Source organism: Crinia signifera, chromosome 2 (genome assembly GCF_055691185.1).
Source record: "Crinia signifera chromosome 2, ASM5569118v1, whole genome shotgun sequence".
NCBI lineage: Eukaryota > Metazoa > Chordata > Amphibia > Anura > Myobatrachidae > Crinia > Crinia signifera.
Genome location: NC_139218.1, coordinates 42,711,427 through 42,726,661, shown reverse-complemented (window position 1 = coordinate 42,726,661; position 15,235 = coordinate 42,711,427). Strand labels below are relative to the sequence as shown.

At 41.3% G+C, this 15,235-nt stretch overlaps 1 protein-coding gene across 1 annotated transcript in view; it reads left to right on the top strand.

Annotated features, from left to right (window-relative positions):
* Positions 1 to 15,000, top strand: part of HTR1F (5-hydroxytryptamine receptor 1F) — a 227,084-nt gene extending 212,084 nt beyond the window's left edge. The window contains exons 2-3 of the mRNA XM_083171931.1: positions 3,452 to 3,572; positions 11,171 to 15,000. Of these exons, the coding sequence (XP_083028057.1) occupies positions 11,196 to 12,302 (1,107 nt within the window). The 5' untranslated portion in view covers positions 3,452 to 3,572; positions 11,171 to 11,195 and the 3' untranslated portion in view covers positions 12,303 to 15,000. The remainder of the gene's footprint in view (positions 1 to 3,451; positions 3,573 to 11,170) is intronic.
* Positions 15,001 to 15,235: the final 235 nt, after the last annotated feature.

The following is a 15,235-nucleotide window of genomic DNA, read 5'->3' as shown; positions in this document are numbered from 1 at the left end:
CCGCGAGGGGCGGCGGTACGCGTCCTACGACCTTTTCATACCCCCACTATCCACGTCGGCGTGGAGTTGAGAATAGAATAGTGTGGCGAGCGCAGCGAGCCACCGAGCCTGAAGCGTGGCGAGCGCAGCGAGCCCCGCGAGGGGACGCGGATACCTTCACAGGTAAACGCGTCCCCTCGCGGGCTTCACAGGTGTCCGCGTCGCCACGGACACCTGTGAAGCCCGCGAGGGGACGCGTATAACTGTGAAGGTATCCGCGTCCCCTCGCGGGGCTCGCTGCGCTCGCCACGCTTCGGGCTCGGTGGCTCGCTGCGCTCGCCACACTATTCTATTCTCAACTCCACGCCGACGTGGATAGTGGGGGTATGAAAAGGTCGTAGGACGCGTACCGCCGCCCCTCGCGGGCTCGCTGCGCTCGCCACGCTTCGGGTTCACGTTTATAGTGGGGGGTGGCGTGGGGGTGCATTTAACATTGTAAGCACCCATTTGGGTGCTCAAAAGCACCCTTTAGGGTGCTTATACGATTTTTGGTCGTATAGGGGGTCAAAATCGCGTCGCATCGCATCGCATGCCATCGGGTGCATGGCATGCGATGCGATCTGTTCGTCGTACGACGGACATCGGGGGCGCCGCCAAAATACACAAGTACCAAAAATCCTGGGTCCTCTTCCCCCCCCCCCCCCTGCCGGTGCCTGCCTCTCAATATTAGCTTCGTCCCAATTGGAACTCTTTCTCACTGTGAAATCACAGACTCTCAAAAGGGGACGTTTTTCATGGGACGATGCATGGGCAAACCACTCCTAATGTTTTCTGTCACTGTTGGGGCACTGTAAGCTATGCCCTGAGTTCCTCAGTCTCCCAGGAAAAGATTCTGTAAACATGGAGCTTCCAACTGCCTCCTCCCCTACTGTTTGACACCGAGTTGGTACAGCACTGGTAACACTGTCCCAGTCCCCCCCAAAAAAACAGAACTGTCCTGTGAAAATTGGGATAGTTGGGAGGTATTCAGTGGGTACCCACAAATGTTAAGTATCCCTCAAATATCAGAGAGCCTCTATTTTCATCCACAAAAGAAGTTTATATTGACAAATTTACCAAGTAGCTTGGCCCCCGTAGCTAACACCATCTATAGTTGACATTAGCTGCATTCCCCAATATTTACCTGGAGGGGGACCCATAGGATCCCTCCCTGGCATTCTTCACTCCTGCATGCATGGTCAGCTTTTGTCATACATCCACTGATGGCACTGAACACACCTTCACATCATACACAGTTGATGCACTGTATGTTTGCACCGTTTCCGTCTTTGATGAAGAAATACTATAAGTGGCTCTTCATTCTCCTATTCAACATCACCATTCATTTCAAAATATATTTATTTGCATTGTTAATAGATGTTCTCTCTCCCTGGAAAGAAGCTTTGGTGACCTTCATTATCACTGTCATCGGCGCAGACATAAGGATGCTGTATGAATGGCTGCGTGGAGTGTTTCCTAACAATGCTCATAATGTCCAATGTTAAGCTTTCAATGATTAACAAAAACACTGTTTACTATTGCAATGAATTTCCTGTGTATTGCTACACCTAGATAGGACATATTGCTATTAACGACAATTACCCAAAACATTTGTGCTTTTGCAGCTATCAATGTGATGTGTAATAAAGAATGGTAAAATAAGAGGCAATGGGGGTTATTCTAGTCCATTCTTTCTGACAAAATCCTTCTTAGATAGACAAAACCATTTGCACTGCGAGTGGGGCAGATGTAACTTGTGCAGAGAGAATTAGATTTGGGTGGGGTTTTTCTTCAAAGTGAGATCTATATTGAAGTGTAAAATCATGCAGTTAGTATTTTCCCTGCACAGAAATAAAATAACTCACCCAAATCTAATTATCTCTGCACATGTTACATCTGCCCCCCTGCAGTGCACATGGTTTTGTCCATCTAAGAAGGATTTTGTCAGAAAGAATGAACTAGAATAAACCCCAATATCACAGTACTACAGTAATGCCATTCACCCAATATAACCTTACAAGATAGATCGTAAGCTCCACATACTAGTTATAAGACAGTCAAGGTATACCTGCCACAGACTCAGGTTTTAAAGGCTGTCTGCCTTATTTCAGCTTTCCATCATTAACCCTTTAAATGCCAAGTGAATTTGTCAAAATAGGAGTGAAAATTGCAAAGCAAACATTTGTCTTCATCATAATGACCTGTAATGTTTACCTTACATAGAAAATACAATCTTTTTTTTTTTACGCAACATTTTTTATTTGAATTTATATAACAAATGTGAGCGACGCTGGCATTTTTTTTAGCGGATATTTTGAACATCTCTTACAAAGATGTTGACACTCAAAGGGTTAAACTCCTAGTTTAATAATCTGGGAATAGGATATGACAGATGGTATTTAAGATGTTTCCCCCGATTGTAATCCAGGAAGAGTGGCAACAGTCCTGTGACAGTTGTTGATGGTTACCACCAATTGGCTTCTTTATGTTTCCTATACTGGCCTGATTCTCCAGCTATTAATTAGGCCCATACAGAAAGGCCCAGCACTGGAGTTTATAAAGTATATTTTGTCATAAACAAAGCTCACATTTCCCTTGAAGCAATGTAGAGGTGGAGTAGTGCGGCCATTGCTGTGGACATTGGAGGTCTTACCATGCATTCCAGGTGTTCGAGAAAGGGAAGGAGGGCCCTGTCTATTTTGTCAGTCCTAGGCCCCACCATTTCTGATGGCAGCACTGTGTGGGTATATGAAGTGTGCTCTTTGTTTCGTAGGAGTGCACTCAGCATTACCTATGGGGGGGACATGGTCACTAGGTCAGCCCTAGACAGAGCTTAAGGGAAACCTGAAATAGATGGACATGGGTAAAGTCAACAAGCATTAGGTCAACAATGGGAAGGTCGACAATCAAAAAGGTCCACCTGAGTTTTTCACATTTTTATTGAGCCTACATGTGCCGATTGGCGGTATTTGGTGCCCTACCATCCACTACGGAGTGGTGGGAGAATAAAATAGTGTGCTCCAATCATGGCGAGTGCAGAGAGACATTTTGACTGTTGCATTTTTTTATCATGTCGGCATAATGAATGTCTGCATTTTGAATGTGTCGGTGTTTTGACTGTCAGCCAATGGTTGTCTGTATTTTGACTGTCGGGACATTTACTGCATCCCAAGGAGAGGTGTGTGTTGTTGTTGAGGTTCCCGGAGGCAATACTGGTCTATATGAGAGGACACTATTTTGATTTATAATAGACGAACCCCGGCCACATCGAAGGCAGTTGACACCAGCGATGACTGTTAAACTGTGTGCAATACAGTGCGTTTTGCAGGGCATTTCATAATTGACTTCCACTACTTTTAATTGTTCTGTATATTGTCATTTTCCCAAAAAATTAACATATTTTTTGTATTGTTTTCCTGATTTCTATAAATAGATATTCCGCTGGATACTGAAAGATATGAACAGAGCAAAAAAGACCAAAAAGAAACATTTACAAAGAATAATGAAGAGTCACTCTCAATAACTGAGTGGTGCAAGAGTCACAAACAATGAAGGTACTTTGTTGTTCCTGTACTACAGGTCGGGTCTCCCTTATACGTGTATTCCAAAAACTGAAATATTCCGAAAACCGGCGTTTTTCCTAATATTGTTTATTGTACCCCCCACCCCTTTTTTCATACTTACCTCGTCCCCTGGTTGTCCACGGCAGCCTGCGGGATCCTCTTCAGCGGCATCTCCAGTCCGACGCACCCACACATTCGTGCAATGCACCCCTAGGACCGGAGATGGTGCTGAAGAGGATCCGGAAGGCAGCCGTGGATGCCGGAGGACACCGTGGATGCCGGAGCACCATCGGGCCACCAGCAGTGGTGGTGACCAGGTAAGATTGGAAAAAAATATTCAAAAAACGCCAAAAAATCCTTTATCCAAAATGCTCATGGTCCCGTGCATTTTGGATAAGGGAAACTCAACCTGTACCAATATTAATGTCATTATTTATAACCTATACCTGTGGGCTCATGTAAATAATCTGATAATGTGTCTGTAGACACAGTAACGGATCCCAGAAGCATGCAGGAGCTGTTAATTTACACAAGACGTCTTCTACTGCTTTGACATCATTTTATCCAAAGATGTCCATATCAAGACGCAAAAACGATATGTTTGACATAGGTGCAATTAGAGCTTAATAATCAATTAAAGTAGATGGACATATATCTCTTAGACGCATAGACGTTGTTCAGTAAACAAATTCAAATGTGAAAAAATGCGTTGTGGGTCCTTGTTAAAGTATGGTGAGAACGTTTGGTCTACAAAAAGATCATTGGAAGTCACCGACGATGACTAATGAATCGTTTTTCTTGACCTTTCATTACATTTGTTCTATGATCATCTTGTACTATATATATATATATATATATATATATATATATATATATATATATATATATATATATATATATGTATGTATTTAAATAATATAATGTAACATGTCAACGTACAATAACACCATCTGCATCTTAGCAGGGTCAGTGTCCCTATGCTAATCATTGCTTCGTTAGATATTATAGCATAATAACAAGCTTGAAGAAAGCAAGTGAGCTGTAACGAAAACTGATTAATAGCTTTTGAAAGCTTCATCTTTGAACCTCAGGGTTATATCATCTTATCATATGAATCCAATATGCATAAACAGGATACACAGCATGCTTCTTGAGTGGAGTCATTACAGAGGAAGTAATATAAAGCTTTTCGTTCTTCACAATAATTAGTAGGCTGCTCGCTGTCCCCTTACGCAAACGTGCGGAAGCGCTCTGATTAAAGCAATGCAAATATGGTCTGAATGATACAGACTAGCACTGTTTAAGCATACAGAGAATTAGAGGTCTATGTACTAAGCCTTGGGTGGAGATAAAGTGGACGGAGATAAATGGCCTAATTCGGACCTGACCGCAGGACAAATTTGTTCTCAAAACAGGCAAAAACATGTGGACTGCAGGTGGGGCAGATGTAACAAGTGCAGAGAAAAATATTCGGTAATGGTATAGCTAAAGTCTCAATCTAATCTCAAAAGTTATGTGTGTTTCCTTATGCCTATCACAGTTGGATGAAAACTTGGTACCATAGAAATGAAATCCTCCGCTTTCTCCCTACCCTACCAGTCAGGAGGGAGCAGAGGTTTATCATGGGGCAATGGGGCCCAGAGCAAGCCCATTGCAATTGTACCTTACTTACATTATGTCACGGGAAATGTGACTCAGTGGGGCAAATTTAGTAAAGCTTCTAAAAATGAAAAGAGGAGATGTTACCCATAACATATTTATTTACAGCCAGAGCAATTTCTCTGAAAACAAATGTACACATATCACATATAGCCTGTTTGACAGACTGATTGCCATGATCTCTTGATATTTATAGATCTAAAGGATAGTAATACAGACAATGTTGGTTTATTTATTTTCCTTGGCACTGTGGTCAATTTGGCTTAGGGGAAAACCTTTGATGTTCCCTTACTGTGGTTTATACATGTACATTGTCAGTACCTACTGGATATTATCTGTTACATGTTTGTGTGTCCTGTGAGTGCATTTAATGAATAAAAAGTTCTTTGCAAGGCAGGGTTTGGTGGATTTGCAAGGCTGAATGAACCAGAATAACCTATATCAGTCATGGCTAAACTTGACACTCCAGCTGTTGTTGAACTACACATTCAAGCATGCCCTGCATCAGTTTTACTATTTGGCCATGCTAAAACTGATGCAGGGTATGCTGGGATGTGTAGTTCAACAACAGCTGGAGTGTCAAGGTTAGTCATCACTGTCACTACTCCTAGAGTAAAATTATAATTCATACATATAACTTTTTCCCGTTCCCGTTTTTGATACTGTATATACCAATTCCTGCAAAGAGTGTAAAATCAGTGAACCCCCCTTTTCTTGTTAAGATGATGTTTTGCCCGGTTTCATGATCCGAACTTGGTGGGCAGACCTGAGCTGGGGCTCACACGACTCTTTATAGCTACAGAAAGTTTAGATGGGTTCCTTTTTGGAACCACTCATCTATGTTATTTACAGTAGCGTCTCTTACTGTTTTGGAGGAGGGGGCTGCCGCAATGTGTCCCCCCTCTGCTGCAGCTGTCACCGCCACTGCCGCCGCGCTCCACTGCCGCTGGTCCCCTGCACGGGGCCAGCGCATGCGCAGTAACTTTGTACATACTGTGCATGCGCTGGCCCAAGCCTCCGGGGGCTGCCTTTGCAGCAGCCCCTGGAGGCTTGATCGGGTTCCTGGGTTCCGGCACATGCGCAGTATGGTCCGCGGTACTGCGCATGTGCAGAGAGAGGCATCCCAGAGGGAGGGAACACCACCCGATGGGATGCCTTGAGTGACTGGCAGGTTGGACTTCCAATAGGAAGTCACTGCCAGTCACAGTGAAGCATCTGGCTTCACTTTAGGCAAAGACAGTGGCGGATTTTATCTGGGGGGGCTGCAGCCCTGCAGCCCATAGGTAAAAACCGCCACTGGTTATTTATAAATACATACAAACTACACATAAACGGTGTAGTAGTAAGTATTCCAGAAACACATAAATTCACATCACGTGCCATGTAACTACCGCTTCCACTATAAAAAATAAAGTGGTTATATTTAAGGTGATCATGTACTGTGATCTAGGGATGGTAAGGGATGATTTCTGTCTTATCTTTATTGAATAATTCATTGCTATTGTCAAGTTATCAACAGAGCCCTCAGCCCAGCTATAAATTCCAGCCTTGCATTTACATTGACTGATGTATGATAAGGAGAGTAACAGATAGGTAAAATCAGGTCATAAGCAGAAAATTAATAAATGGAATGTGCTTGAATAGATAATAGAGTAACAGATACATTTGTGTGACACAAAGGTTACAAGCGAGGAATTAAATAGAAATGGTTGATATTTAAAGATTAGCATCAAAAGGGAAGTAGGTGACCGGGGCAGTGGGAATTAACCCTTTGAGTGCCAAGTGAATTTGTCAAAATAGGTGTGAAAATGGCCAAGCACACATTTTTATTCATCATAGTGACCTGTAAATGTTTACCTTATATAGGATATATAATCTTTTTTTACTCAACATTTTTTATTTGAATTTATATAACAAATGTGAGCGACGCCGGCATTTTTAGCGGATATTTTGCATATCTCTCAAAGAGATGTTGGCACTAAAACGGTTATTCTACAGAGCTCACGTAACAGCTTTACTTTAAAGTATATAACAGGTGATATATTCACTTTTTATATATAAAAAAAATAATAATTACGCACAAATTTAAGGTATAACTGCGTATCTGATGTCCAATCAGTTTTTGTACCAAGATGTTAACCTGATAAAACACAGAACATCGCCAAACATGCAATATGGTTAAAAATATAACAATTTATTAGTCTCGTAGGACACTTACAAACAAACAGGATATAAAGGCGTGTAACCACCGATTGTGGTAGAAATATTCCTGTAACACCAGGCTAAGACGTCCAGTCAGGTCCCAAGTTGGAATCAGGGAGAGTGAGGGAGAGGGTGCCGGCTCCACAATCCTCCACCAGTTCTGTTCGTCCCGCTGTCACCGAGTGTCAGGTTTAGAAGTCACCAGCCTTGGGATGGACGTCTTAGCCTGGTGTTACAATAGTATATTTGGAAGATTTAAGGTAAGACTTAACACTGTTTTTGTATTTGTGCACCTTGAAAACGGGATGTTTGGAGCCCTGAAACGTCGGTATTCACAATAAATAAGTAACTTTTATCACCAAGACTGCTGGAGTGACATTGCTTGTTAGAAGCGTGGACTATATATATCCTGATGATAGGGTCTTGAACCCCGAAACGTTGATGATGAATTTTTGACACTAAAAGCACTTTAAACAAGCCTTTTGAATGCTGCCTCGTCTTTACATTATACCAGTGGTGGACGTTGGTTCCCCCACAGGAGGGCAGCGGAGCAGCAGAATTGCTTATGGAACGGAGTGCCGAGGCGACAGACTATTATATATATATAAATACATATATATATATATATATAAATGTATATATATAGATGTGTGTGAGAAAGGGATGTAGTTTCACTCTCTGCCAGCAGATGGCAGTGTTTCGGAGACTCACGGACACTAGATGTATGTAGAGATGATATGTATGTATACATTTATAGAACCGCCTAGGAAATCTTGCAATCCTCCATGCTACTCCTTTTTGCATGCAGCCACTGTGGGATATCTTTTGTGATTGGCTGGTGATACAGCAAAATAAAATAAAATGGTCTTGAAAAGACCTGAGCCTTTGTATTCTAGTGAATATTCATTCACATAAAATATTTTAATTTAAGTAAGTAAGATTATATGCATGTAAACCTTTTGTATTTGAAAGTCCCTCTCATATATTTTGTCTTTAATGTGTTGTTCGGTACGTTTCTTGGCCTAATGACACAAACAGTAGATGTGAAGCAAGCAGCAGTTTAACAAAATAAATAGACATAAGTTTAATGCAATTTAAACTGTGAAAGACTGCAATAAAACACTAGCACCGCTGCCGCCAGTGACAACCCCTGACATTCTAACCTCCCACACTAGCAGGAGAATGTGACACAAGGCACATCTCAGAAATGAAAATAGACACACACTCACATTAATTTCTTTTATTGTCTATGACTACATCTACGGTTCTTCCATGAAAAAAGATTGTTGGGAAATAGAAGACCTAATTTTATCTTATCTGATAATTATTTTTGTTGAGGCAGAAGTAATAAATGGATACAATTATGCCATATTATCCCCATGCATTGGGGAACTTGCAGAGTTGCCCTGGATTTTTGCTTCAGGTCAATTCAAATTATTTATGGTCACATTGGCGTGTGGCTTCCAATCATATACGTGGTCTAACAGAATCAAATTCTGTCCCTCGCTCCAAGGATGACATGCTGGGTGAAATTTAATAGGTTGAGAGATGCAGAAAGTGAGAGATTTGGTATCAAATCTCCCGTTTTTTTTAAAGCGGCAATCATTTACACTGCAAAACCAGTTTGATGGTGAAGTGTAAATGATTGCCGCTTTAAAAAAATTTCTTACCAAATCTCTTACTTTCTGAATCTTCCATCCTATTAAATTTCACCCACTGTATGAACACAATTTAATTAATTTACTATGAAAACCATAATTATAATAATTATACTGTGTGTGTGTATATATATATATATATATATATATATATATATATATATATAGATAGATAGATAGATAGATAGATAGATAGATAGATAGATAGAACTAAATAAACTGATATTAATAAATAGTGGAGATTTGGTTCATGAATTGATCAATGCATTCAAGCCTGCAGCCCCCTTCACGGGACCCCACTTTTCTGCAGGTCCTAACACTATCGCTCAAAATGGCTACAATACACATAGCTATCACATCAATGTTTGATTCCAGGCATGCTATCTGGTCTAAAGCTCACAGCAGACTATGCTTTTATAGGTGAGCAGTTGCCAACACACCTGTCACTAATCTATATATAATCTAATATATATATATATATATATATATATATATATATGTACACACACACACACCTGTCCTGTACCCTGCGTTTCAGAGGGGTCCGAGGTTCAGTAACAAAAAAAGCAGACTGCATTGCAAATTAGTTTGTAGGGACATCTGTGGCATATCATTTGGGGAATTTGTCATGTGAATTGGGGGCACAGTGGAGTATCTAAGGAGAACTGGGGGTCAGAGTGTGTGTGGGGGGGGGGTGATTGAGGGCACAGTGGGGCATGTGATGTGAATTGGGGTCACAGTGGGTTGTTAAGTCTAAATAAGGGGCAAAGTAGGGGGTGCAATGTGAATTGGGGTCACATTAAGGAGTATAATGTGAATTGAAGTCACAGGGGTACATTTACAGGGTTTGTAGAAAAAGTAATGAGACCAAATTCGGGAAAGAAAGATATCTCTACAAACAATTGAAATGATTTAAAATAAGACCCTTGTACATCGACACACTTCTGCCAACAAGTTGTCCACACTTGGAAGGCACCCTGGAAGTCCTTTCCCTGAACGTCCTTCAAGCAGGGCGTCAAAGGCTCTTTGACCTCTGCTACGGTACCATGGCTGTGTCCTTTGAGGGCTGTCTTCACTCAGTGAAACAGGAAAAAGTCTGCCGGGGCCAGATCGGGACTGTAGGGGGGCTGGGGAAGCATTGTGATGCCATTCGGGGCCAGATAGTTGTTGAACAGGAAGCAGGTGTGGCTTGGTGCATTGTCATGATGCAGCTTCCATTTGGCGGCAATGCACTTTCAGGATCATGGCCAACGTCTCCATAGCCGATTTTCAGAGTCCCACACAGAATTTAATGGCGTCGTGCTGTTTGATAGAAGTTGCATTTTTAAGCTTCAACCGAGCCTAGTTACAGGGGTCCACTAAAATTACGATATGAACCGCACAAAAGCTTGTAGGCGACTGATGCTTGGTGCCTGTTGAAGCTGACTTTCCCCTCCGTCGAGCCCACCTGGAGCATGGGTGGGCTCAAATTTAATGGCGTAGCGCTGTTCGATAGAACGTTGCATTGCGTGTCAGAAACAAAAATAGGTCTCATTACTTTTTTTACAAACCCTGTACTAATATAGGAGTTCTAGTTAAAATGGGATGTTGCCCAGAGCAGCCAATTAGATTCTACATATTATCTTATAGATAGTGCAAAATAAATAAGAAGTAGAATTTGATTGGTTGCTATGGGCAATAGAACCCCCATCTTGGAAAATGTATCCCACAGTGGGTAGCGTTACATCGATGTAAGTCCGTAGCCACCATTAATAATTATGTGGGCTGCGGTCTGCACAGATAATTAGCTTTTGCAGGATATTTCTGTGAAATGTCCTTACTAGGTTTTAGTACATAACAACCATTAATAAACATAAGTAGAAACTGCTCTTTCTACTTAATTTCATTCTAAAACAAATGCTTGATAATTAGGCACCAAAGTCTTGAAATACACTAAATGTTAATGATCATACCGGCGAAGTTAGTGAAACATTTTACAAGTCAAAGCTTCACTTTCTCATTTCAATGTTTGAGTTATATCATATTAACTAATTACATAATTAAACATTTGCCTTTTTCTTTTTTCTCCAGCGATCAACTCCCCGCTGTGAACTTCATGCGTAGAAAGAATATGGATATACTAAACATAACGGAATATAATTGTACTTTGGAGCATCTAACGAAAGGGTTTACCAGCAACATTCTTATAACACTTACTCTGTCAGTCCTAACGTTGATGACAACTGCAATAAACTCTTTGGTCATTGCCGCAATAATTGTAACACGGAAGCTCCATCACCCGGCCAATTATTTGATATGTTCCCTAGCGGTGACGGATTTCCTGGTGGCGGTGTTGGTGATGCCTTTTAGCATCATGTACATTGTGAAGGAAACTTGGGTTATGGGTCAAGCAGTCTGTGATATCTGGTTAAGCGTAGACATTACCTGTTGCACGTGTTCCATATTGCACCTCTCAGCAATTGCACTGGATCGTTATAGAGCTATAACCGATGCTGTGGAGTACGCCAGGAAACGAACGCCCAAGCATGCTGCCTTCATGATTGCCATAGTGTGGATCATTTCTATATTCATATCTATGCCACCAATGTTTTGGCGGCACCAAAGTCTTAACCGCGATGACGAATGCATCATCAAACACAACCATATCAGTTTTACTATTTATTCCACATTTGGAGCTTTTTATATCCCATTAGGATTGATACTTATTCTTTATTATAAAATATATAAAGCTGCTCAGTCCTTGTACCACAAACGGAGTATGAGCAGGTGTGAAAAAGAGCAGAACGGGCAGGTTCTCCTGGAAGCCTGTGGGAAGAGCTCCACCTATTGTATAGCGGAAAAGTCATTCTCCGACCACTCAACGGATTTCGATAAAATTCACATCACGATAAGGAACCCGAGGGCTGAAATGAGACATGAAAAAGCTCTGAGGAAGCAAAGAATATCCAGCAATAGAGAACGCAAAGCGGCCACCACTTTAGGGTTGATTTTGGGGGCTTTTGTTATTTGTTGGCTTCCGTTTTTTGTTAAGGAAGTTATAGTAAATATTTGTGATGCATGTTATATCTCTGACGACATGTCCAACTTCCTCACGTGGCTTGGATACCTCAATTCTTTAATTAACCCACTTATTTATACCATCTTCAACGAAGACTTTAAGAAAGCGTTCCAGAAACTAATCCGCTGCAGACACTACCTATGAAAGATTACTTGAAATGTTTTTTCTTTTGATGTTTACAATTCAAAAATGTATGCTAAACCTGTATTACGTCACAATGAGAGAGTCTATTTTCTAATGAAAATATTGGGGCTCAATGCTAGAATCATACATTATACTATGCTGCAGTGTATACATTTTTAATTCAATTATTTAGGTTTACATGTTATAGAAGGGCAGAATATTGGAGATGTAGACTTTAAATTAACATTGTAGACTACACTGATGTTTTAAGCCCCATACACACTATCCAACTAGTGCCACCGCCAAGTGCTTACACAATGAATTATTGATATAGTTCAGTAATGTCACCGAAACTCCACCATGCATGCAGTTGCTGAAGATATAGTTAGATTGAGCAGGATATGGTCACTAGGTCATCCCTATATAGGTCAATATGCTTTGAATCGACCACAGAAGGGCGACAGGGCTCTGGTCGAAACCTGAAATAGATCACATGGCTAAGGCCGACAGGGTTGGAAGGTAGACACATGCATTAGGTTGACAATGGCAAGGTCGACAGTCAAAAGATCAACATGTTTTTCACATTTTTTTTATCCGACATGTGCTGACGGGCGGTATTTCATGACCTACCATCCACTACGGCGTGGTGGGAGAATAAAATAGTGTGCCAAGCGCAGCGAGGCAAAGTACCCGAAGCATGACAAGTGCAGCAAGCCATTCAAGGGGATGCAGTACACAGTACACTTTGACCGGGTCCATGTTGACAAAAAATGTGAAAAACTCATATCAACCTTTTGACTGTCCACGTTGCCATTTTCAACTTAATGCTTGTGTCGACCTTCCAATCCTGTCGACCTTAGCCATGTTGACCTGGGGATGGCCATCGTTGCCATAAATTGCAACTGGCCATCGATAGTGTGTTACTCTTCAATGGATGACTATCAATGTTTTTACATATCGATGGTCATCCATTTTCTTTAATTGATTGGCCTGTGGGCCAATCAAAATACGTGGGCGGGACTTCAGGAGTTGAGCTACAGTATGCTCCGTGTCCCAGCCCCTTATGAAAAAAAGCAAAAAACAAAACTATTCCTTTAAGCTTGACATCGAAGGTGGGAAACCATCTTGTTCGTCCCAATCGATGGCAAAACTATTTGACATTGGCCATAAACCATTGATGATTTCTAATCATCAATGGTCGATGGCCATCCCTATGTTGACCTATATCAGGTGCGGACCTAAGCCATGTCGTCCTGCAATGGGTTACCCAATGCATGTCGACCTAAATTGGGCTGACTCAATGACCCATACTTGATTGAGATGCATGTACAGATGATATAGCTAAAAATATCATGGAATACAGTTCAATTTATTATGAATACGACATCGTCCCGGTGGTGAATTTGACATCGTCCCGTTGGTGGCCTTCATTAGTGATACACATTTGTAATTCATTTCTGATGTTTCGCATCACTCGGCCGGCCATTTCCAGCATTTTCTCTGCAATGGCTTGATGAAGGTCACTTCGATTTGTTTGGCTACATTAGCAGAGTTTCCATTATGGGGCAGAAAACAATCCTCATCAGCATTATGAAAGGCCTCTAAAGAGCCAACAGGACCAGCTGAGGTCTACAAACGTCAACCAAGAACCCTTAATGAACTGAAGGCTGCTATACACTAACAAATGTCATATCATATTCAAAAAACCTGTATTCCATGCATTTATATTATTATTGTGTCCTAAAATTTGAAATAGCGTTTGCCATGTTTTTTTTTTTGTTAACCTTCTAAATATTGGAGTTTTTTTTTGTCTCATTATAATTCCAGCTGCCAAGTAAACAATGTGCCTAAAATACATTAATAGATTGTATAAAATAAGAGTTTAGCATCTGGGGTACTTACAACATACCTATAGTATTTGAGAAGATACAACTTTTAGTTCTTCTCTGAAGTTCATTCCACATAGAGGGTATATAAAGGACCAATGTAATTCAGTGTTTCTCTGGTTATAATACATTTTATGTGTAAGTACTTTATAAAGCATATATATACTATATAGGGGGTATATAGAGTATTCTCAGTCAATGTACTGCACAGTGGCAGAACTTCTGTGTAGTCAGCCTAGGTGCAAAAATATACTTTAAGCCCCGACTGACCAAGGGAAAAACACAATGTTGGTATGGGAAGCAGTGTGCCCCTTACATGTATCTGCTGCGCCAATGGTAGTTCCACCTCTGGTCCTGCACGTTTTGCAGATAAAAGCCTATATACAATCACAGAAGTCACTGTATTATTTCTTCAAACAAATTAGTCTCACCTACATAAATATATTTGTATACGTTATGCTTCTTCTGGTGCTCCTATAGGATAAACTATAAGCATAGCCAGAATTTTCCCCAGTTTGTCAGTGTTTAAATACATTTAATTTTATTACTTTGATCACAAACTACGGTATATACAGTATTCAGTAGTTTCCCTTATAGACCTGTGGAATTGATGGTTATATATAAGATTACATTGGGCTGAATGAAAATATTTCAATGCTTTTCCTACTACAGGTTGAGTATCCCTTATCCGAAATGCTTGGGACCTATGGTTCCTTGGCGTCCACTTTGTCCCCTGGCATCCATGGCAGGCCTCCAGCACCGTCTCCGGCATCTCCAGCGGTCCCAGGAGTGCATTGCGCGAGTTCCCAGGCGCGTCAGTGATGTCACCGGCGCGCGCACACACACACTCGTGCAATGCACTCCTGGAACCGCTGGAGTTGACGAAGAGGATGCTGAAGGCCTGCTGTGGACACCGGGGGACTTGGTAAGTATCAAAAAAGGGTTAGGGGGGGGGGGGGGGGGTAAAAAAATATATATTTAAAAAAAACACGTTTTTTTGAATAATTCGGATACGGGATGCCCGGATACGGAATACTCAACTTGTATATACTTTTACGTGCACAGTGA